This window comes from Coregonus lavaretus, assembly GCF_964263955.1.
Source record: "Coregonus lavaretus genome assembly, chromosome: 18".
NCBI classification, from domain to species: domain Eukaryota; kingdom Metazoa; phylum Chordata; class Actinopteri; order Salmoniformes; family Salmonidae; genus Coregonus; species Coregonus lavaretus.
This window is the reverse complement of record NC_140005.1, coordinates 35,025,153-35,050,345: the sequence shown is the minus strand read 5'-3', so window position 1 is coordinate 35,050,345 and position 25,193 is coordinate 35,025,153. Positions and strand designations below refer to the sequence as shown.

At 41.3% G+C, this 25,193-nt stretch overlaps 2 protein-coding genes across 5 annotated transcripts in view; both read right to left on the bottom strand.

Moving 5' to 3' along the window:
- LOC311145425 (protein transport protein Sec23A) overlaps nucleotides 1-5,138 on the bottom strand; it is a 31,977-nt gene extending 26,839 nt beyond the window's left edge. The window contains exons 1-8 of the mRNA XM_084181662.1: nucleotides 5,050-5,138; nucleotides 3,511-3,746; nucleotides 3,077-3,221; nucleotides 2,484-2,800; nucleotides 2,219-2,363; nucleotides 1,637-1,795; nucleotides 1,229-1,344; nucleotides 795-918 (exon numbers count right to left, since the gene is read on the bottom strand). Of these exons, the coding sequence (XP_084037788.1) occupies nucleotides 795-918; nucleotides 1,229-1,344; nucleotides 1,637-1,795; nucleotides 2,219-2,363; nucleotides 2,484-2,800; nucleotides 3,077-3,221; nucleotides 3,511-3,731 (1,227 nt within the window). The 5' untranslated portion in view covers nucleotides 3,732-3,746; nucleotides 5,050-5,138. The remainder of the gene's footprint in view (nucleotides 1-794; nucleotides 919-1,228; nucleotides 1,345-1,636; nucleotides 1,796-2,218; nucleotides 2,364-2,483; nucleotides 2,801-3,076; nucleotides 3,222-3,510; nucleotides 3,747-5,049) is intronic.
- Nucleotides 5,139-5,862: 724 nt separating this feature from the next.
- LOC311145996 (signal recognition particle subunit SRP54) lies at nucleotides 5,863-20,880 on the bottom strand. 4 transcript variants are annotated; one of them, XM_084182425.1, is made up of 17 exons: nucleotides 20,819-20,880; nucleotides 20,269-20,388; nucleotides 20,076-20,173; nucleotides 19,835-19,926; nucleotides 19,639-19,723; nucleotides 17,367-17,471; nucleotides 17,183-17,249; nucleotides 17,024-17,081; nucleotides 16,746-16,896; nucleotides 16,380-16,528; nucleotides 16,140-16,240; nucleotides 15,943-16,029; nucleotides 15,706-15,779; nucleotides 13,706-13,814; nucleotides 7,095-7,265; nucleotides 6,720-6,815; nucleotides 5,863-6,426 (listed from the first exon to the last, which is right to left on the bottom strand). In XM_084182425.1, the coding sequence occupies exons 3-17, from the start codon at nucleotides 20,151-20,153 to the stop codon at nucleotides 6,335-6,337; spliced, it is 1,515 nt and encodes a 504-aa protein (XP_084038551.1). In that variant the 5' UTR covers nucleotides 20,154-20,173; nucleotides 20,269-20,388; nucleotides 20,819-20,880; the 3' UTR covers nucleotides 5,863-6,334. The 4 variants fall into 4 exon arrangements, with proteins under 4 accessions (XP_084038551.1, XP_084038550.1, XP_084038552.1 ...); XM_084182424.1 differs by having other exon boundaries at nucleotides 20,786-20,873; XM_084182426.1 differs by having other exon boundaries at nucleotides 20,335-20,388; nucleotides 20,786-20,864.
- Between the last annotated feature and the right edge of the window lie 4,313 nt (nucleotides 20,881-25,193).

Below are 25,193 nucleotides of genomic sequence, written 5' to 3'. Positions count from 1 at the left end.
TGTATTAAAAATTAAATACAGAAATATCTCATGTCCTTAAGTATTCACAACCCTGAGTCAATACTACCATGAAGCATGGTGGAGCCAGCATCATGCTTTGGGGATGCTTTTCGCAGGCAGGGACTGGGAGACTAGTAAGGAGAGGGATTAATGAATTGAGGCAAATACAGGCAAATCATTGATAAGAACATGCTTCAGAGCGCAAACGACCTTAGACTGAGGCAAAGATTTATGTTCCAACAGCACAATGACCCCAAGCATACAGCCAAAGCAAAGCTGGAATGGCTTCAGAACAGCAATGTGAAAGTCCTTGAGTGGCACAGCCAAAGGCCAGACTTGAATCCCATTGAAAATCTGTGGAAAGACTTGAAGATTGCTGTTCACTGCCGCTCCCCATCTAACTTAACAGAGCTTGAGAAAATCTGCAAGGAAGAATGGGAGAAAATCCCCAAATCCAGATGTACAAAGTTTATACAGACATACCCAAGACGACTCAAAGCTGACTCAGGGTTGTGAATACTTATGATATTAGATATTTCTGTATTTCCTTTTCAATACATTTGCAAAAATGTCTAAACATGTTTTCACTTTGTCATTATAAGAGATTGTGTGTAGATGGGTGAATTTTTAAAAATATTTAATACATTTTGAATTCAGGCTGTAACACAACAAAATGTGGAATAAGTCAAGGGGTATGAATACTTTCTGAAGGCATTGTATAGTGCACTACTAAGTAGTACACTCTATAGGTAGAGTACCATTTCAGATAGAGCCAGTCTGTGCAATGGTTCTACCTTTATCTCCAGGGTGCCTGCGAAGGCCATCTTGAAGGCTCCAGACACATCTTTGGTAAAAACCCTCTGGAAGGTTTGTTTGAATAGCGAGGTGGTGAAAGAGTCCGCCATCACCATGTAGCCTCTACAAAAACAGATATACGCGTATGAGTTCAACGATACACAGGGTGAATCTCAGAAGTCATTCGTCGATTCCTTCCTCCTCAAAGCATCAGAGGAGAGCACTGGAGAAGATCTGAGGACAAACTCTCCTCTCACTAGGGGACTAGGGGAGAAGCCAGAGTGATTGACGTGTGTGTTATGCGTACCAAATGGCACTCTATTCCCTATATAGTGCACTCCTTTTGAGCCCTGGTCAAAAGTGGTGCACTATATAGGGAATAGGGTGCCATTTCAGACGGAACCTGTATGTTCACCAGACAGAGCGTCCTCACCCAGTGTGATTGGAACAACACTTCATCTCCAGCAGTCCAGTCTGGTCCAGAGCGCAGGCATAGATGTCTATTATGTGGCCATTGGTGGAAGCACGGCTCGCCAATGCCTCGTAATGCTGAAAATGAAGGAAAGGGTTTTTACACATATCCAAACTTTATACAGGAGCAGGACAAAATGAGGATCCAATATAATATAAAGAAGAAAGGAGTGCCTGTTTGTAATTTGTTATGCTAAAAAACACATCTAGCCATTAACTGGTTGTCTCACTTTAATGTGCTGTAACACATTACTTGAGCATTTATCATAATTTACAGACAGTTGCAACAGACCTGAAAAAAGTTCAGATCATGGTACACCCAGCTAAATAACAGGCAAAGTCAACAGTAAAAAGGTTTAGCCAAACTTACTTTGGTCCCCTTCTTCATGAACTTGGCGTTGTCCTTCTCAATGTCGTGCCAAGAGCGAATAGGGGCCTTCAGCTCATCTCCTACCACCATGCCTGGGCCCTGAGTGGCTGGCCCACCGATGAAGGTCATGATGCGTGCACCAGTGTTAGGGAAGGTGCACTGGAAGGGGAATGGATGGTGGAAAAAAGGGACATTTAATTACAAAACATTTCTATGAAGCTGAGTAAACAATGCAAACAAACACAGACCCATAACCACAACGTAATAGGTTTAAACATCTTACAAATCCCACTTCATACAGCGGATTTGACAATGGTGTCATTGAAATATGTACCATTCTGTTTTAATCACAAATATGAGCAGACCTGGTTTCAAATAGTATTCTAAATCTTTAAAACACTGAAAGCGTTTACTTGAGTCTGCCTGAGATGCCAGATGGACAGAGTTTGCACTTTCGCAACTTTTTCCATTGGTGCAATTGTGCCAGGCAAAATCAATCAAGCCAAAGTACTTGAAATATTTAAAATGTTATTTGAACCCAGGTCTGTAGTGAGGTAAATTATATTTCTGTCCAGGTCTTACCTCCAGCAGGCCAACAGCAATGGACATGGCTGACCCTAAGGAGCGGAGGGGACGTTTTCCCTGAGTGACAGGCCAGGGATCTCTCTGCAGCTCTCCAAGCAGGTCTGTCAGGTTCATGTCAATCTTCTGGACTGGCTGGAGGAATCTAAGCAACACAACAAAATGGAAATAAGTTTTAAGTTAAGACTTGTTTTGTTTCATCCCAAATTATTTTAGTGTATGTACTGCCAAGTCAAACCAATGCTGTAGCTATGTAGTGGTTTACCTGTTGGAGAGGGGGGCCTGTGGAGCTTGTGGTCCCCGTCCTGCCTGTGCAGCAGTGGGTTTGGTCAAGCCCAGCATCTCCTGCAATTGTTTGGCGTTGAGGTCTTTGGTTCCCCTGAAGACGTAGCTCTTGGAGATGCCCTCGCAGCCCAGCTCGTGTACTTGGATCATGCGTCCAAAGGTGATGAGGCCCACCAGGGCCGTAGGAGGCAGCAGGGACAGGGACATCTGTAAGGACTCTTTCAGAGCCTGCAGGTCCTCGTCCTCCATGCAGGTGTCCACCACATACAGGAAGACCAGCGGCATCTGGGGACCTCTCTGTGGGGGCCAGGGAAGGCAAACTCAGAGCCATGGCGTTGCATGCTTGATTTTATGTTCTAAATGAGAACTAATACATCTCTGTAGGAGATATAAAACTGAGGTAGGTATGCGATTATCTGATATGCTGTTGAATCTTTACTAAAACATATCAAAACGAAGGCCTATATCTAATTTAGATTAAATCAAAATACTGTATTTATTATATAATCAACGTCCTTATTGTGAGTGATAGCTGGTTATCTGGAAAAAGCTGTGATCAAAGGGAAACCTTACCTGGACCACATATTCAATGGTGGAGAACTGTGGCAGCAGCTCGGCTGGCTGGTTGACCTCTGATATCCCAGCATAGGTAGGCGGAAACTGATTTCTCTGATAGCAGAAGTTGCAAGCCCACAGTTTGGCTCTATAATCCACTTGGCTAGGTTGAGAGATCAATTGATAGAGTTCAAACAGAGAAGGACCACACAGTTTAGGCTACAATAATTTTTTCAGTGGGTTACATGTGAACCTTTTGAGGATTGCCCAAGGATATGTACAGTACAAATCACCTGATGATGACAGTTATAAATTGATAAGTATAAATTAATGAGGAAGAGAGAGAATAGGGAATCATTTACTTTCCCAAAATTCCCTGGTTTTCCAGGAAGTTACCAGGATTTTGCAACCCTATGTTTAAGTAAGTGAATGAGGATTGTTGCCTCACTTACCAGAGCGGGTTGAGGACAGCGCGACAGGTCGCCCTGCTACACAACACAGGCTCATACTGGATGGGGGGCAGGTCTGGGCGCTCCTTCAGAGGGGTGAACAGAGAGGCAACGGGGACCACCATGCGGGTGGCCTCCAGACGACTAGAGGGCCAGACGTTCCAGCTGAAGCGCACCCCATCACGCTCCTCATTCTGTGCAATAAACTCTGGGAAGGTCGCCATAGCACCCTCCGAGAACTACAGACAGAGGGAGGGAAAGGAGTGTCTGCATGTTATAGCAATATATACATTTTATGGTCATGATTGCATTTGATATTTCAACATAGCATGAATAATATAATAGTCCACTGCACTGCAATGAGTCTTATGATATTATCATTATTTATTTTTTCCTTTTTGTTATTTATTATTACATATTTATTTTTTTATGCTCTGAGATTTTTTCTGTACATATAAAAAAACACTTTACAAATGTAATAAATTATTCGTCTGGCTTGGCTGTTTTTATTAGCCCATTTACCTGTCCTGTGTTCTGAGATACCCTTTTGGACTTTGAGCATAACGTTACACTCCAGCAGGCTTACTACCAATTTGAATGTGTCATATCAATAAAGGGGCAGAGGAAATGCAGCCAAATATGATTTAACCTATGGGAAATTCTGGTTTACGTCTAAATGGGGCTAAAATCATGGCTAGAACTAAATACCAGAATATGATCCTGACTGTGATCCACTTTTTCACCCACTGATAAAATCGGTTTAAAATAACTTACTTTGAAAACACACACTGAATCTGAATAAATAGAAGGGTATACATAGTTTAGTTGGCTAGTAAACTCATTGTACTGAACCATCACTTACCTTTGCTTTCTCCAGACACAATATTTGACCAGATGATATTCTATCAGAGATGTCCTTATAGCTAGTTAGGCTAACAAAAGGTATTTAAAAATTTTAACACTGACTGTATTGGGCTTTTATCTAACGAGCTAGCTAGCTGACCTGAATCAATCAAATAAAATCAATGGTGAATCAATCAACAGGCTTTACAAACTGATGCTGGATTACAAGCAAAGCTATTTTGATTGAATGAACACAGCCAGTCCCTCTAGTTACAACAACATTAACGTTACTGTAGCTAGTTAAGTTACGTTAAAGTTAGCTTACGTGGTAGGTAGCTGGCTGGCTAGCTACATAACAGGGGTACGCCAAAAACAAATGTTTAATGTTTCAGGGAGGATATCCTAGTTATATTTTTTTTGTTTTGCCTAAGTCAAAAGTAGACAGAAGAAGTCATTCTTGCTTTCACCATGGCATGTTAGCAAACAGTTAGCTAACTAGCTACGCCGCTAACTAAACCACCGGCACCAGCGAATGGCAATGCAATGTGTCAAAAATGTTTTCACCCTGCTTCAGCTATCCGCCAAACTACACTTGTCAGTTAAGAATTACATTCAAAATACGAATAAATTGTGAAAAACACATATCTCAAAGATATCGCTAAGTCAACAGTTAAAGCAAATAGAATAATATTTAGCTACCTGATATCCTCAGACTGGTTCCACACCGCTGCTAGTGACAGTGAGTGAACAGCGCCCCGCACACAACGTAGAATGACAACGTAGCAAACAAAACATGGCTGCGGGAAGCAATGCCACGTCAAGAGGGTTTTGGCTAAAAGGGATACAGTGTATGTCAGAATTGACATTTCGTAGCGGTTTAGAATTTACGCAGCAGGTAAGGAGAATTAACGTAGCAGGTTAGAAGAATTAGGTCAATGTTAGGAAAAGGGTTAGGGGTAGCTAAAAAGAAAAAAAAAAATCACTTTTCGCGCCTATTTGATATAAACTGTATCCCCTCTAGCCATGACCCGTCAATCCGTGAGGAGTGATTAGGTGCAGTTCTATTTTTTCAAACAGTTATTTTTTGGAGGTGTCTGGTTTCATTCTAACAGAGAGAATTATCTATATAAAACAGTTTTTCTGCTTGTGGGATTGAAAAATGAGGGAGCCTCTTGGTTCAACATTTCCTTGTGAATAAATTAAATATGTTAAGCGCTTGACTTGGACTGAAAACAGAGCTGTACTCATTTTGAGCACAGTATGTGATAAACATCACATGAATCAGTAATGTTTTGTGTAAAATTTCACTTTCTGCTCAATTTCCTTGAAATGCAGTGCCCCAACAAATACACATTTTTCAATAGTCATGAGTTTTATTGATAAGGAGATAACCATGATTGACAACTATGACAGTCAATGATCAACAATGAGAGAAAAGGAAACACTGGCTTTTTAAAACATTGCAATACACATTTTATTATAACACTGAAAAAAATAATTGCCACAAACTAATATCAGCATACCCTTTGCCATCTCTCCAAATCAAGGTTGTGTTTATTATGGCACACAGAAAACAGTAAAAAAAAATATTTTGCAACAAAAAAACAAAAAAATAGCATATCTTATTGGACAAGTCTAGGTAGTGCCTCACGATTTCAGTCCAATTTTTTCCATTTGGTGCCTAATGAATATGACCCAGGACAAGATTCATGATCCCACTATTTCTGTATCTTTTGTGCCTCATTTACAATTACTGTAAAATCACAGAACTTGTTTGTTTTATTTATCCTGACAAGTAAATATGCTTTCTGCATGATTTAATACGTAAACATGTTCATGAATTACATTACTGAGAAAAAAAAATAACACTGCTCTCCTTCTTGCTAAATCATTTCCACACCTTCTTGCTAAATCCAAACTCCTCACATCTTCTCGCTAAATCCAAATGACAACCTTTAATTTCGCTGTGTTAAGGCTCAGTGGTTCACATGTTGTTGAATCCCATCATCCCTTTCATGTTGCCAGCCGCACCCTGTTGGAATTGTCTCATCATAGACTGGAGACCAGCCATCCCACCTGAAGACAAGAGCCAAAAGCGTGTTTCAGGGGGTTCAGTTAAACTCTACAGCAAGAGGGCGAGGAACAGAATTGCTAATCTTGATCAAATTATTATTTGGGGTGCAAGGTGATTTGTAGTTCAGGGATTCTGTGCAGTCTCTCTCAAATATACATTATATAACATATGTCATTACGTTTGGACTGGCCATATTCAAAGCATTGAACTAATCTAAGTACATAAAGTAATGTAACAAAGGAATAGTTTGGGAAATGTGACATGACATAAAAATGGAAGTGAAAGTCATGTCTACCCATATGGTGGAGAACCCTTGGGTCCATCATCTTTGCCATCTGTTGGTTCAACTTAGCCATCTGAGAGGGGTTGACATTCTTGGACATATCACCACCTGTAAACGTAAAAATAATTCAGAGACATAGCCTACTACTTGATGAAAGCAAAATTGTGTTAGTGGACCAGTGCTTCAGTTTCAGGGCTGTGTCTGAAAACGTGACTAGCCATGAAATCCTCCACTCACAAAGTGCATTCGAGAAGATCCAAGGTCCTTCCCTCAGACCTCCTCCAATGTGCTTTGAGAGGGGAGGGGGGGAAATGGAGGAAACAAGGATGGAGGAAGCAAGGATTTGACAGCTAGTAATGTTTTAAGATGCATCCATGAAGTGCATACCTTTGAACAGGCCCTTGATGCCACCCATCTTCTTCACCATCTGGGCAAACTTGGTGTACTGGGTGAGCAGCTCCTGGACATCCCTGGTGGCAACCCCTGAACCCCGCGCCACTCTGGCAATTCGGTTCGGCTGCTTGCTGAAGAGCTTTGCGCCGTCTTTGTTGTCAAGTTCTGCAAAGACCAAAGAACCCATGGTTAGGAAAACAATTATATATATATATATATATATATCTTGTATAACTCTTTTGTTTGTGTCATTTACTGTTGTTTATTGACAACAGTGGGTTAGATACACTGATACTATTGAGTTGCACCACCCTTTGTCCTCAGAACATGAATTCATCAGGGTATAGACTCTACAAGGTGTCTAAAGCGTTCCAAAGGGGATGCTGGCCCATGTTGACTCCAATGCTTCCCACTGTTGTGTCAAGTCGGCAGGACACAAACCGGTGTGCCTGGCACCTACTACCATACCCTGTTCAAAGGCACTTAAAGTGCACCATTTTAGCAACATTAAATCTTGTTCATATACATCTCCAGGATGAATTTAAAAAATTTACATTTTCTGACAAGCGAGCACTTAGATATGGTCATGTTCACATTTTCATAAATTCATAGAATGTTTAGGAATTACGTATAGTAAGGCATTTGTGAAAATTGTATAGCAATATAGAGTGGGAAAGCGGCCGTGTGTTTGGACAATTAATAGACACTTCAGTAAATAAATCTGTCCTGTCCAAGATGGGAGTCTATGCAGACCGGTGCACCATAGCCAATCAGAGCTACAGTAGGCCTATATGCAAATAAGCCATTTGCCACACGGGCCTGCCATCATTCACTTTGAAATGGACTGTGTTTACAGGCAAAAGCAACAGCACGACTTTAGAGCATTAGAACGCATTCGCCAAGAGCTACAAAATGCACCTGAATGGATTTCTGCAAATACCACGGGAGTCTTCTTACATTTGGTAACTTCACAATCCTATTGATCAAACAACCATGAAAAGGTAGGCTCTTTCTCCCTCACTTACCTATGCACATCAAAAATAACAACATCAACAACTAATGCTAGCCAGAGCAAGATGAGCTAAAATCTAACGAGGGAGCATTAGATAAACCCTCTCAAACTTTCAGCCAGTTGGCCATCAAAATTGACTGATAAACGATGGGGAATAGTAGCCTGCTCGTCCTTCTGCAGCTTGCCAGCCAATGCACGCATGTCCAAACCCACGTTTTGACAACTGAATGGGAACTTGACTCCCTGCTCACCCATTAGAGTGATGGCAAATACATTTGATTGGCAACTAAGAGATATGCTAACTGTGGATAACAGTCGTCAAGTTCGGCATAGCTAGCTAGCCATTTCTTGCTAGCTAACCAAATGACACCTGCAGCATCTCTAGCTGTAGCCAACGAAAAACAATATGAGGGGAAGAGGTCGGTCAATCACCCACTCCTCCAATGACATGATATAATGGCGCCGGAGGGGATAGCTGCCGTTTTACTGTGCTATTTTGTGTGTTTTTTTTGCATTGTTTGTAACTTATTTTGTACATAATGCTTCTGGATTTCAGAACAGCGATTACACACCTCGAACTGGACGAAGATTTTTTCTTTAATGAGTCCGACGCAAAGGATATTTATTTTATTTTATTTATTTAACCTTTATTTAACCAGGTAAACCAGTTGAGAACAAGTTCTCATTTACAACTGCAACCTGGCCAAGATAAAGCAAAGCAGTGCGATAAAAACAACAACAACAGAGTTACATATGGAATAAACAAAAACGTACAGTCAATAACACAATAGAAAATCTATATACAGTGTGTACAAATGTAGTAAGTTATGGAGGTAAGGCAATAAATAGGCCATAGTGCAAAATAATTACAATTTAGTATTAATCCTGGAGTGATAGATGTGCAGAAGATGATGTGCAAATAGAGATACTGGGGTGCAAATGAGCAAAATAAATAATGTAAATAACAATATGAGGATGAGGTAGTTGGGTGGGCTAATTACAGATGGGCTGTGTACAGGTGCAGTGATCGGTAAGCTGCTCTGACAACTGATGCTTAAAGTTAATGAGGGCGATAAGTGTCTCCAGCTTCAGAGATTTTTGTAGTTCGTTCCAGTCATTAGCAGCAGAGAACTGGAAGGAATGGCGGCCAAAGGAGGTGTTGGCTTTGGGGATGACCAGTGAGATATACCTGCTGGAGCGCATACTACGGGTGGGTGTTGCTATGGTGACCAATGAGCTAAGATAAGGCAGGGATTTGCCTAGCAGTGATTTATAGATGACCTGGAGCCAGTGGGTTTGGTGACGAATATGTAGTGAGGGCCAGCCAACGAGCGCGTACAGCTCACAATGGTGGGTAGTATATGGGGCTTTGGTGACAAAACGGATGGCACTGTGATAGACTACATCCAATTTGCTGAGTTGAGTGTTGGAAGCTATTTTGTAAATGACATCGCCGAAGTCAAGGATCGGTAGGATAGTCAGTTTTACGAGGGCATGTTTAGCAGCATGAGTGAAGGAGGCTTTGTTGCGAAACAGGAAGCCGATTCTAGATTTAACTTTGGATTGGAGATGCTTAATGTGAGTCTGGAAGGAGAGTTTACGGTCTAACCAGACACCTAGGTATTTGTAGTTGTCCACATATTCTAAGTCAGACCCGCCAAGAGTAGTGATTCTAGTCGGGCGGGCGGGTGCAAGCAGCGTTCGATTGAAGAGCATGCATTTAGTTTTACTAGCGTTTAAGAGCAGTTGGAGGCTACGGAAGGAGTGTTGTATGGCATTGAAGCTCGTTTGGAGGTTTGTCCAATGAAGGGCCAGAAGTCATAGACTGTTCTCTCTGCTAGCGCATGGCAAGTGGTACCGGAATGCCAAGTCTAAGTCCAAAAGGCTCCTTAACAGCTTCTATCCCCAAGCCATAAGACTGCTGAACAATGGATCAAATGGCCACCCGGACTATTTACATTGACACCACCCCCCCTTGTTTTTACACTGCTGCTACTCGCTGTTTATTATCTATGCAGTCACTTTACCCCTACCTACATGTACAAATTACCTCGACTAACCTGTACCCCCGCACATTGACTCGGTACCCTCTGTATATAGCCTCAGTATTGTTATTTTGTGTTACTTTTTACTTAAGAAAATATTTACTAAATAAACTAAACTCTATTTCTTGAACTGCATTGTTGGTTAAGGGCTTGTAAGTAAGCATTTCACGGTAAGGTCTACACCTGTTGTATTCGGCGCATGTGACAAATAACATTTTATTTGATCCTCCCAGCAGCTAGCTAGCTAACATTAGGCTATGTGTTGTTAGCTTGCTAAATAACTAGCCAGTTAGGTAAATAGATTGACATCCCTGGGCTAGCCTAAATCAAATCAGTGCATGGGCCATACTGCGACACAAACTTCCCATTGTTTTATTAGAAAGAATATGGCACTTTATAAAGTCCACTTATGTACATAGGATGCTGTATATCCAGTATACTGAACAAAAATATAAAATGCATAATGTAAGTGTTGGTCCCATGTTTCAGGAAATTAAATAAAAGATTGCAGAAATGTGTCATATGCACAAAAAGCTTATTTCTCTCAAATTGTGTGCACAAACTTGTTTACATCCCTGTTAGTGAGCATTTCTCCTTTGCCAAGATAATCCATCCACCTGACAGGTGTGGCATATCAAGACACTGATTCAACAGCATGATCATTACACAGGTGCACCTTGTGCTGGGGACAATAAAAGGCCACTAAAATGTGCAGTTGTCACAACACAATGCCACAGATGTCTCAAGTTGAGGGAGCATGCAAATGTCATGCTGACTGCAGGAATGTCCACCAGAGCTGTTGCCAGAGAATTTAATGTTCATTTCTCTAGCATAAGCTGCCTCCAATGTCATTTAAGAGAATTTGGCAGTACTTCCAACCGGCCTCACAACCGCAGACCACGTGTAACCATGCCAGCCAAAGACCTCCACATCCGGCTTCTTCACCTGCGGTATCGTCTGAGACCAGCCACCCGGACAGCTGATGAAACGGAGGAGTATTTCTGTCTATAATAAAGCCCTTTTGTGGGGAGAAACTCATTCTGATTGGCTGGGCCTGGCTCCCCAGTGGGTGGGCCCATGCCCACCCATGGCTGCGCCCCTGCCCAGACATGTGAAATCCATAGATTAGGGCCTAATGAATTTATTTCAAATTGACTGATTTCCTTATATGAACTGTAACTCAGTAAAATTGCTGCATGTTGCGTTTATATTTTTGTTCAGTATAGCATTAACATATTAACATCTGTCTAGCCTTTGCTGCTATGCTTGCAAAGTATTAAACTCTAGGGCCTCCCAAGTGGTGCAGCGGTCTAAGGCACTGCAGTGCTTGAGGCGTCACTACAGATCCGGGTTCGATCTCGGGCTGCAGCCGGCCGCGACCAGGAGACCCATGAGGCGACGTACAATTGGCCCAGCGTTGTCCGGGTCAGGGGAGGGTTTGGCCGGCTGGGATATCCTTGTCCCATCTCGCTCTAGCGACTCCTGTGGCGGGCCGGGCGCTTGCACGCTGACACTGTCGCCAGTTGTACGGTGTTTCCGCTGACACGTTGGTGCGGCTGGCTTCCGTGTTAAGCGAGCATTGTGTCAAGAAGCAGTGCGGCTTGGCAGGGTCGTGTTTGAGGACGCATGGCTCTCGACCGTCATCTCTCCCGAGTCCGTAAGGGAGTTGCAGCGATGGGACAAGACTAACTATCAATTGGATATCATGAAATTGGGAGAAAAATAAATAGAAAAGGGGTAAAAAGTAAAGAAATATATTATATATTAATATATGATATGTATTTAACTACAAATAACTAAAATGTAGCTATTAGGTTGTTGTAACATTTAAATGTTTCATTTTTTTGCACTGCATGGATCACAGGTGCGGTTCAATGCAGCATTGCTGTATGGTGCACTCAAAATACAGTGCATTCGGAAAGTATTCAGACCCCTTTACTTTTTCCACATTTTGTTACGTTTCAGCCTTATTCTAAAATAGATTAAATTGTTCCCACACTCTTAAAGGGAGTGCTCCTAATATCAGCTTGTTACCTGTATAAAAGACACCTGTCCACAGAAGCAATCAATCAGATTCCAAACTCTCCACCATGGCCAAGACCAAAGAGCTCTCCAATGATGTCAGGGACAAGATTGTAGACCTACACAAGGCTGGAATGGGCTACAAGACCATCGCCAAGCAGCTTGGTGAGAAGGTGACAGTTGGTGCGATTATTCGCAAATGGAAGAAACACAAAATAACTGTCAATCTCCCTCGGCCTGGGGCTCCATGCAAGATCTGACCTCGTGGAGTTGCAATGATCATGAGAACGGTGAGGAATCAGCCCAGAACTACACGGAAGGATCTTGTCAATGATCTCAAGGCAGCTGGGACCATAGTCACCAAGAAAACAATTGGTAACACACTACGCCGTGAAGGACTGAAATCCTGCAGCGCCCGCAAGGTCCCCCTGCTCAAGAAAGCACATATACAGGGCCATCTGAAGTTTGCCAATGAACATCTGAATGATTCAGAGGAGAACTGGGTGAAAGTGTTGTGGTCAGATGAGACCAAAATCGAGCTCTTTGGCATCAACTCAACTCGCCGTGTTTGGAGGAGGAATGCTGCCTATGACGCCAAGAACACCATCTCCACCGTCAAACATGGAGGTGGAAACATTATGCTTTAGGGGTGTTTTTCTGCTAACTTCACCGCATCAAAGGGACGATGGACGGGGCCATGTACCGTCAAATCTTGGGTGAGAACCTCGTTCCCTCAGCCAGGGCATTGAAAATGGGTCGTGGATGGGTATTCCAGCATGACAATGACCCAAAACACACTGCCAAGGCAACAAAGGACTGGCTCAAGAAGAAGCACATTAAGGTCCTGGAGTGGCCTAGCCAGTCTCCAGACCTTAATCCCATAGAAAATCTGTGGAGGGAGCTGAAGGTTCGAGTTGCCAAACGTCAGCCTCGAAACCTTAATGACTTGGAGAAGATCTGCAAAGAGGAGTGGGACAAAATCCCTCCTGAGATGTGTGCAAACCTGGTGGCCAACTACAAGAAACGTCTGACCTCTGTGATTGCCAACAAGGGTTTTGCCACCAAGTACTAAGTCATGTTTTGCAGAGGTGTCAAATACTTATTTCCCTCATTAAAATGCAAATCAATTTATAACATTTTTGACATGCGTTTTTCTGGATTTTGTTGTTATTCTGTCTCTCACTGTTCAAATAAACCTACCATTAAAATTATAGACTGATCATTTCTTTGTCAGTGGGCAAACGTGCAAAATCAGCAGGGGATCAAATACTTTAAATAAAGTAGCTAAAACGCTGTCAGTTCCACTTTAAATATTTTGTCTTGCCCATCCACCCTCAATGGCACGCATACACAATCTGTCTCAAGGCTTTTAAAAAAACATGATTTAACCTGTCTCCTCCCCTTCATCTAAACTGATTGAAGTGGATTTAACAGGTGACAACAATAAGGGATCATAGCTTTCACCAGGTCAGTCTGTCATGGAAAGAGCAGGTTCCTAATGTTTTGTACACTTAGCGTGTATTTACCTTGGTCATTCATGCTGTCCATAATTGTCATGAGTTTCTTCAACCTGGCCATGGACTCCTGCTCGTTACCTTTGCTCATGAAGTCTGTTCCGAAACCTGGGATCATACCCTTGACAATAACAGAAGTAAGATTAGCATTGGTATCTTATGTGATTAGAAGAACATACAGTGCCTTCATAAAGTATTCACACCCCTTGATTTTTTCCCACATTTTGTTGTGTTACAGCCTGAATTTAAAATTGATTAAATTGAGATTTGTCACTGGCCTACACACAATACCCCATAATGTCAGTGGAAATATGTTTTTTGAAATTTTTACAAATTAATAAAATGTAAAACTTAAAATGTCTTGAGTCATTAAGTATTCAACCCCTTTGTTATGGCAAGCCTAAATAAGTCCAGGAGTAAAGATTTGTTTAAGAAGTCACATAAGTTGCATGGGCTCACTGTGTGCAATAGTGTTTAACATGACTACCTAATATCTGTACCCCACACCTACAGATAATTGTAAGGTCCCTCAGTCGAGCAGTGAATTTCAAACACAGATTCAACCACAAAGACCAGGGAGGTTTTCCAATGGCTCGCAAAGAAGGGCACCTATTGGTAGATGGGTAAAAATAGACAAAAAAGCAGCCATTGAATATTATTTTGAGCATGGTGAAGTTATTAAATTACACTTTGGATGGTGTATCAATATGCCAAGTCACTACGAAGATACAGGCGTCCTTCCTAACTCAGTTGCCCGGAGAGGAAAGAAACCACTCAGCGATTTCACCATGAGGTCAACCATGACTTTAAAACAGTTACAGAGTTTATTGGCGGTGATAGGGGAAAACTGAGGATGGATCAACAACATTGTAGTTACTCCACAAAACCAACCTTATTGACAGGGTGTAAAGCAGCATGTACAGAATAAAAAAACATTCAAAAACATGCATCCTGTTTGCAACAAGGCAATGCATGTATACTGCAATTCACTTTTTGTCCTGAATACAAAGTGTTGTGTATTAGATTTGCCCCAAATATAACACAACTGAGTATCACTCTCCATATTTTCAAGCAGTGGTGGCTGCACCATGTAACGGTTATGCCTGTAATCGTGAAGGACTGGGGAGTTTCAGGAAGAAAAAAAAAGAAATGGAATGGAGCTAAGCACAGGCAAAATCCTAGAGGAAAACCTGGTTCAGTCTGCTTTCCACCAGACACTGGGAGATTAATTCACCTTTCAGCAGGACAATAGCCTAAAATAAGGCCAAATCCACACTGGAGTTGCTTACAAAGAAAACAGTGAATGTTCCGGAGTGGCCGAGTTACAGTTTTGACATAAATCTACTTCAAAATGCATAAATATAGCCTCCCTACTGTTATTTTATTTTACTGCTGCTCTTTAATTATTCACACTTTTTACTTTTCTTAAAAACTGCATTGTTGGTTAAGGGCTTGTAAGTAAGCATTTCACTGTAAGGTCTACATCTGTTGTATTAGGCGCATGTGGCAAATACATTTTGATTTGAAATGGGTGTCTAGCAATGATCAACAACAAATCTGACAGAGCTTGAATATTTTTAAGAATATTGGGCAAATGTTGCGCAATCCAGGTGTGGAAAGTGCTTAGACTTTTCAATACATTTGAAAAAAATTATAAAAACATGTTTTCACTTTGTCATTATGGGGTATCGTATAGATGGGTTTTTGGTTTATCGATTGAATCCATTTTGAATTCAGGCTATAATACAAAATGTGGAATAAGTCATGGGGTATGAATACTTTCTGAAGGCACTGCAAAAACATTCTTAGGTATTTAGGTTGCCATTATTTACCATGATCAGGGCAAATGAAAAAAACAAGGGATACAGTTGAGACTGTTTCGAAAGGCCTTTGTGCTGAAACATTGACAGTCTTGTTTTATCTATAGCATGAAGCCCTATAAGAGATAAGCTTTACTGTGTAGCGCTGATCTTCATTATTTTTTATAGGTATTCAGGTTGCCGTTTAATTACCATGATCTGGCCAAATGGTCCCATCTTCATGATGTTCTGAAACTGCTCATACATGTCTCTGAGAGTGAACTGACCTGTGGTACAAATGGTGATTAGAAGAAGCTTAAAAACAATGTGACCCAACAACCATACCACATGACAATGTATAACTGTTATGGACTGCAGGGCATAAGCATACTGTATGTCAGTTATAATATGGGGCCTGTATTACATGTCAGCTGATTATCTCATTCTCACCATGTTTCAGCTTGTCAATCAACTCCTCGTTGTCATCCAGCTTGAGTTCGTTGACTTTGTCTATCAAACCTTCAATGTCTCCCATGCCTGAGGACAAAATACACACAACTCAATACAGGTTGTACAAAACGGGTTAAAAACAACGACATGCCATGTGACCTCTTATGACACTTTATTCAAAAGGGTTCACTGTTTACCCAGTAGCTTGCTGATGAAGGGTTGTGTCTTAAATGGCTCCAAGTCATCAATGTGTTCTCCAGTACCAATGAAAATGATGGGACTCTTAGTAGCAGCCACACTGTAAAAGGCAACAGGAGTACGAAACATTACATAAACGTCAGGCTTATCATTGAGTTCATGAATTCTTCAGTAGTAAGGGAAACTCAGTTCACCATAACTTGGATAAATTGTTTAAGCAAAGATAACTATTTACTTACGCACTGAGAGCACCACCACCTTTGGCGTGACCATCTAGCTTTGTCACTATAACGGATGCAACTTCTACTTTGTCTTTGAAGGCCTTAGCCTGTGCTTCGCAAGCTTGACCAATGGAGGCATCCATCACGTACACAATGTTGTCGGGTTGCTTGAGGAAATAGAAGCATGCTTGGGATAAGACCACGCATTAGTGCATTTTCGTTGGAGCAATACATTTTATAATGACAATACAAACACTCAGGCTGGCAGAGAAATCAAAATGTCCCCAGAGATTACATTTTGCATGGGTTTGCTGTATTGATGACATTGAAGGGCTCTGGATGGTTTGCAGATTGAAACAATAAGTTGGGCAAAATGCTACCTACCACTGCATTGGAAACCTGCAACATCTCCTCAAAAAGGGAATCTTCTTGCTTGTGTCGACCACTGGTATCAACAATAATTATTTCAAAGCTCTCATTCTTAAACTTTTCCACACCTTCAGCAGCTATGACGACAGGGTCCATCTCTGTGTAACTGTGGATTTAACAAAGTTAGTGTACTGTATATGCAAGCATTAGCATAAAAATCTAATATCACTCAAAAATTACTTGAGTTGTATCACACACAGCTGAGAAGCAACCAAATGCAAAGCATGTCATACCTTCCATAGAATGGAATTCTGGCTTTTGTTGCATTTTGCTTCAACTGATCGAAGGCACCTGCACACACAAAAGGTTGTAGATTTTTTTATTTTCCTAATTTTTCAATCTTTTGAGAAGGACTATCAAACAAATAATAGACTAAGAAAATGAAACTTTACCAGCTCTAAAAGTGTCAGCGCATATCAAACAGGTTTTCCACCCTTTTCTTTGGTAGTAGTACGCCAGCTGTGGAAAAGGTATTCAATATAGTACATCAGTGAAAGGATTGAAGGCATAATATATTTTGGCCAAATGGCCACCTGAATGACCTTATCTTTAGGCTAATATCCAGGAATGGCTCACCTTGGAACATGTTGTGGTTTTCCCACTGCCCTGAAGACCCACAAACATGATGACATTATTCTTTCCCTTTGTGGGTGTCCAAGCCTTGACCCCTGGATCCACCAGCTGAGAGACAACCACAAGAGCAAAATCTTAGACAAATAAACAAACACTCCCATCCAATCCCATCAAATGCGACTAACACAGAAGCATTGCATCTTTGTGTAAGATGTGAAGTGAGAATGTAGGGGTGCATCTCTCCCAACCACATAAGCTTCTTTAAAAAAAAAAAAAAGAAGTGTTAACAAGCCATCTGATCTGTGACCCACAAGAAATATAAACTGATCTGTTGAGTATTATGTCCAAGGGTAGGCCTTCTTATTTGTAGGCCTGCCCTAACTAAGGACGTATTGAGCTAAGCGTTCAAAACACATACAGAATACAGCTATTTGGGTCCCTTGTTGAATTAAGCTAATTGTTTGAGGGGGAATGACAGGTTTGACTGTACAGTACATTTCCGAAACCGATTACTTACACTACCAGTCAAAAGTTTGGACACACCTACTCATTCAAGGGTTTTTCTTTATTTTTACTATGTTCTACATTGTAGAATAATAGTGAAGACTTCAAAACTATGAAATAACACAGTAACCAAAAAAAGTGTTAAATAAATCAAAATATATTTTATATTCTTCAAATAGCCACCCTTTGCCTTGATGACAGCTTTGCGCACTCTTGGCATTCTCTCAACCAGCTTCATGAGGTAGTCACCAGGAATGCATTTCAATTAACGGGTGTGCCTTCTTAAAAAGTTAATTTGTGGAATTTCTTTCCTTCTTAATGTGTTTGAGCCAACCAGCTGTGTTGTGACAAGGTAGGGGGGGGTATACAGAAGATAGCCCTATTTGGTAAAATACCAAGTCCATATCATGGCAAGAACAGCTCAAATAAGCAGAGAGAAACGACAGTCCATCATTACTTTAAGACATGAAGGTCAGTCAATCCGGCACATTTCAAGAACTTTGAAAGTTTCTTCAAGTGCAGTTGCATAAACCATCAAGCTCTATGATGAAACTGGCTCTCATGAGGACCGCCACAGGAATGGAAGGATAAGTTCATTAGAGGTACCAGCCTCAGAAATTGCAGCCCAAATAAATGCTTCAGAGTTCAAGTAACAGACACATCTCAACATCAACTGTTCAGAATGTGTGAATCAGGCCGTCTTGGTCGAATTACTGCAAAGAAACCACTACTAAAGGACACCAATAATAAGAAGAGACTTTGGTTCCAAGCGGCGTGAGACGCGGTGTGGGTGAACGGATGATCTCCGCATGTGTATTTCCCACCGTAAAGCATGGAGGAGGGGGTGTTATGGTGTGGGGGTGCTTTGCTGGTGACGCTGTCTGTGATTTATTTAGAATTCAAGGCACACTTAACCAGTATGGCTACCACAGCATTCTGCAGCGATACACCATACCATCTGGTTTGGGCTATCATTTGTTTTTCAACAGGACAATGACCCAACACACCTCCAGGCTGTGTAAGGGCTATTTTAACAAGAAGGAGAGTGATTTAGTGCTGCATCAGATGACCTGGCCTCCACAATCCCCCGACCTCAACCCAATTGAGATGGTTTGGGATGATTCGGACGGCAGAGTGAAGGAAAAGCAGCCAACAAGTGCTCAGCATATGTGGGAAAAAATTAACTTTTTAAGAAGGCAGACCCGTTAATTGAAATGCATTCCTGGTGACTACCTCATGAAGCTGGTTGAGAGAATGCAAATAGTGTGCAAAGCTGTCATCAAGGCAAAGGGTGGCTATTTGAAGAATCTCAAATATATTTTGATTTGTTTAACACTTGTTGTTACTACATGATTCCATGTGTTATTTCTTAGTTTTGATATCTTCACTATTATTCTACAATGTAAAATATATTAGAAAATCAAGAAAAACCCTTGAATGAATAGGTGTGTCCAAACTTTTGACTGGTACTGTATGTTATAGTTGACTCATTCAAAACAACTCAGAAAAGCGGTAGACCACATGACTTGAAAACCACCACTATGGAAATAACCAGGAAATCCCACAAACAGCTGTCAGTCATCAGACACCTACCCAAGTTTCTATCAAACCTTAACTCCTTTGGTTCCTTCACACTGGACCATCATTGAACCAATAATAATAATAACAACAATAATAATAATAATAATGTATGGAGGTATTCTAATATGTTCCGTTTCACACAACACTAAATGACAAACATTGAATTAAGAATTGTCAGAATGAGACAGACCTTGACCAGCTCCTTGAACACAGAATGCTGGATCATTCTCCTCTTGTTCAGCCCAGAGGCCATCTCCTCCAGGTCAATGGCTGACCTGTGGTCAGAGGATTACATTAGTGGGATACATTATGAATCTAAGGTTTTAAAACACAGAATTCAGCTTTATCTACTACAGTACAGTGTGTGCCTGAATACTGTTGCTCACTTGACATTTTCTCTGAGCTGCTTCACCAACTTGATGTTGACATCAGCTTCTAGGAGGGCAGCACATACTTCCTTCAGCATGGCATTTAATACCTAGAGAAAAAGTACACAATCTATGGGGAATACATACGGTCTTGCGTGGGTGAAACCTGTCTTGGCAACATAGGTTGCTACTATTTAGTAAAAATAAAAACTGACTTGCCAAAAGTTGTACCAAAAACAAGAAGTCTGATATGATATACCTCCTCATTGATGATGGTGGCATTGCTCAGTGATCGCAACGCCGAGGTTATTTTTCTTCCCAAGTCAGCTAACACCATCTCGGCAGTTCTTGTGGAACCTGGAAAAAATATTTGGAATAGCAAGCTTGTTCATAGTCATACTGCCAACTTCTACAACCACTGGATAATAATGTTATAGAGGAAAGGGACTTACAAAATCAGTTGAGAAATACGGCCTCTTCGGCTTCAATACTGAGGGGGAACCCCCTTATCACCACACCTTTCTTTCACTGCCTCTTATTGGTGATCTAACGTCCGTCGTTGACTTCCTAAACTGAGCAGTGAACGAAAACAATGTGTGATTAGCAAACTCCGTTAACGTTACCTAGCTAACTAACATTAGTAAACAGATGGCTAAGACAACATGGCAGGATTTGAAGTCACATAATTAACTACCAAAATACATAAGCTTAAAATTACAACACTTTCAAGTAAAGAATACATTTGTTGACACGATTGCATCCACACCGCTTGTAAAGCTAGCTAAGTTGTTAGTTAACTAGCTAACGTTAACATCGACAACTCATAGACTCGACGAGACAGAGGCAGAGATTCGCCGAACATATGGATCCCGACAGCATTATAACTTAATTCCATATCTAGCATTTAAACATTTACAAAACAGTAGCTAGCTACTACATTATAAATCTTATAAATATAAAGATCATTACATTAGGTTTGCCAACTGGTTTGAGAAAACTAACCCGAAAAAACAATTAAGGAGCTTCATCTAAAATCCGAAATCCCCCCCCCCCCCCCGAGTTCCTATCTACTTCCGGGTTCATGTTTACTTCTTTGTGACCCCTGGATTTTAAGGTCGTCTAAATGTCATTTTTTTCCTACTTAGAGTAAACGGTAATTTTATTCAACACGTGTTCATTTTCTGTCAAAATCAATATATTTTCTACAATAAGTTACATTAATTAAATAATATATACGAACCCCACTCCATTTCACCACTAATAATAGTTATCCCAATTTCGTACCTCCTTAAATCTCAAATACATATCTGGAATATTCTACAAAAAAATGTAAGCGTGAGAAACTATATACCTCAGTCATGAGCAATTGTATGTGGCAAAATATTTGTTGAAATGAACTTTATAGAGTAAAAAAACCGAACTCCTACAATTACTCTCCAGAGTTAATTCCAAGGACCTGCCGAGGTTGATTGACTGGATGAAAAGACTGGTATTTAAGGCTGGTGGGAGGAGCTATAGGAGGACGGGTTCATTGAAATGAATGGAATTGCATAATCAGCGTTTCCCAAAGTCGGTCCTCTGGACCCCAAGGGGTGCATGTTTTGGTTTTTGCCCTAACACTACACAGTTGATAAAAATGATCAAAGCTTGATGATTTGTTGATTTTTTGAATCAGCTGTGTAGAGCTAGGGCAAAAACCAAAACGTGCACCCCTTGGGGTCTCGAGGACAGAGTTTGGGAAATCATGGCATTAATGGAACGGAGTCAAACGTGGTTTCTTAATGTTTGATACTGTTCCATTTATTCAATTTCAGCCATTACAATGAGCCTACCCTCCTATAGCTCCTCCCACCAGCCTCCTCTGATTTAACCCCAACATTAGCTAGATTCTTGAGTCTAGCTCTTGAGAACCCAAGGGGGCATTTAGTCATCCCTTGAGTTCTCAATCACTGGTGTACAACACACCCCCGCAAGGAGGTCCCCCTCCCCAGATAGCATATGAACAGCTCATAAGCCATGGCAAAAAAAAATGAATTACATGGAATTAGCTGTAAAACTGAAAAATATTCTCTCAGCCTCATGGCAAAATGTGAAGAATAGCAGGAAATTAGCTTTACAAATGCAAAATTCTCTCAGCCTCATTGCAAAATGTGTAGAATAGCATGAGATTAGCTATAAAACTGCAATTTTCTCTCTGCCCTATGGCAATACAGTGCATTCGGGAAAGTATTCAGACCAATTGACTTTTTCTACATTTTGTTACGTTACAGCCTTTTTCTAAAATTGATTATTATTTTTCTTTTCTTTATCAATCTACACACAATACCCCACAGTGAAAATCTATTAAAAATAAAAAACAGAAATACCTTATTTACATAAGTATTCAGACCCTTTGCTATGAGACTCGAAATTGAGCTCAGGTGCATCCTGTTTCCATTGATCATCCTTGAGACGTTTCTACAACTTGATTGGAGTCCACCTGTGGTAAATTCAATTGATTGGGCATGATTTGGAAAGGCACACACCTGTCTACATAAGGTCCCACAGTTGACAGTGCATGTCAGAGTGAAAACCAAGCCATGAGGTTGAAGGAATTGTCGGTAGAGCGCTGAGACAGGCTTGTGTCGAGGCACAGATCTGGGGAAGGGTACCAAAAAATTCCTGCAGCATTGAAGGTCCCCAAGAACACAGTGGCCTTCCTCATTCTTAAATGGAAGAAGTTTGGAACCACCAAGACTCTTCCTAGAGCTGTCTGCCCAGCCAAACTGTGCAATCGGGGGAGAAGGGCCTTGGTCAGGGAGGTGACCAAGAACCCGATCGTCACTCTGACAGAGCTCCAGAGTACCTCTGTGGAGATGGGAGAATCTTCCAGAAGGACAACCATCTCTACAGCATTCCACCAATCAGGCCTTTATGGTAGAGTGGCCAGACGGAAGCCACTCCTCAGTAAAGGCACATGACAGCCCGCTTGGAGTTTGCCAAAAGGCACCTAAAGGACTCTCAGACCATGAGAAACAAGATTCTCTGGTCTGATGAAACCAAGATGGAACTCTTTGGCCTGAATGCCAAGTGTCACATCTGGAGGAAACCTGGCACCATCCCTACGGTGAAGCATGGTGGTGGCAGCATAATGCTGTGGGGATGTTTTTCAGCGCCAGGGACTGGGAGACCAGTCAGGTTTGAATCAAAGATGTACAGAGAGATCCTTGATGACAACCTGCTCAGGACCTCAGACTGGGGCGACGGTTCACCTTCCAACAGGACAACGACCCTACACACACAGCCAAGACAACGCAGGAGTGGCTTCAGGACAAGCGTCTGAATGTCCTTGAGTGGCCCAGGCAGAGCCTGGACGTGAACCCGAACGAACATCTCTGGAGAGACGTGGAAATAGCTGTGCAGCGACGCTCACCATCCAACCTGACAGAGCCTGAGAGGATCTGCAGAGAAGAATGGGAGAAACTCCCCAAATACAGGTGTGCCAAGCTTGTAGCGTCATACCCAAGAAGACTTGAGGCTGTAATCGCTGCCAACGGTGCTTCAACAAAGTACTGAGTAAAGGGTCTGAATACTAATGTAAATGTAATATTTAAGTTTTTGCTTTGTCATTATGGGGTGTTGTGTAGAGTGACAGCAGAGCTATCTTTTCATCAGAAGAGCCTCGTCAGGCAGCGAAAGAGTTCATTCAGCCTCATTTACTGCCTTTTTAAAAACCATAGCTTATGGTTTACTCTGACTCCTTGTGGATTTGTGTAACTCGAGAAGAACCGCATTCTCCTTCAATAATAACGAATGCCGACATGAGTTTTGACTTTTGAACCATACACAAACATTATTACATTTATGTTCAGTAAATTCATAATGTTTGTTCTTATATTATTAACACTTAGCTCTAAGTATAGCCTAAGCAAGTGCAAGCAAATGAGCTGCGACGAGGTAGGCCCATAGCCACCGGAAGTAGTTTGGGGATGGGGGTGCTGCGATTTGGCGGGTGATGCAGAATGAAAAAATGCCAGCGCTGAAGACATCTATATCAGTCCGCTAATACAGGACTATTAAAGGCCCAGTGCACTACTTTTGTGAAAACATTTTAGCTAAATGTATTTGTGTTTCCCAGCATTTGTAACTTGAGTCTGATAATGATCTGTACAAAACAGTTAATCTGATAATACAAAAATACTTGCTTGATATATGTTTTACACTTTCTTGAAATACTTTGCAAATGCAACTTATTTATATGTGAAAACTGAAATGGTCTATTCATTCCTTTTCAGTAGACGCTCTTAACCAGAGCAACTTACAGTCATGAGTGCATACATTTTCGTACTGGTCCCCCGTGGGAATCGAACCCACAACCCTAGCATTGCAAGCATCATGCGCTACCAACTGAGCTATGTCATCACATCACATCATCACGAACCACTTGACGTCTCAATATACTCAATTACAGTATTGTGCATTGTTTTCCTTCATGGGGATGGAAAGTCTACAGGTACAAACCTAGAGGACCAGCCTATGTACAATACAGTAATGTACATTTACATTAAGTGGTTTGTAAGGATGGTAAATTAATACTGCACAAAAAGTGGTTGTTTTCCATGTTATTTGATCAAGAAAAATATTTAATGTTTTGTGTGTTTGCCCATAACTTTGTATCTTTTGATGTAAATGTTTGAGGACAGGGATTTGTTCTTTCTGGATTCCATTAGAATGACAATCGCAGAGAAAGGACAATGGCATGCGCTTCAGACATCTACAGTGGGGAAAAAAAGTATTTAGTCAGCCACCAATTGTGCAAGTTCTCCCACTTAAAAAAATGAGAGAGGCCTGTAATTTTCATCATAGGTACACGTCAACTATGACAGACAAAATGAGGGAAAAAAATCCAGAAAATCACATTGTAGGATTTTTAATGAATTTATTTGCAAATGATGGTGGAAAATAAGTATTTGGTCAATAATAAAAGTTTCTCAATACTTTGTTATATACCCTTTGTTGGCAATGACACAGGTCAAACGTTTTCTGTAAGTCTTCACAAGGTTTTCACACACTGTTGCTGGTATTTTGGCCCATTCCTCCATGCAGATCTCCTCTAGATCAGTGATGTTTTGGGGCTGTCGCTGGGCAACACGGACTTTCAACTCCCTCCAAAGATGTTCTATGGGGTTGAGATCTGGAGACTGGCTAGGCCACTCCAGGACCTTGAAATGCTTCTTACGAAGCCACTCCTTCATTGCCCGGGCGGTGTGTTTGGGATCATTGTCATGCTGAAAGACCCAGCCACGTTTCATCTTCAATGCCCTTGATGATGGAAGGAGGTTTTCACTCAAAATCTCACGATACATGGCCCCATTCATTCTTTCCTTTACACAGATCA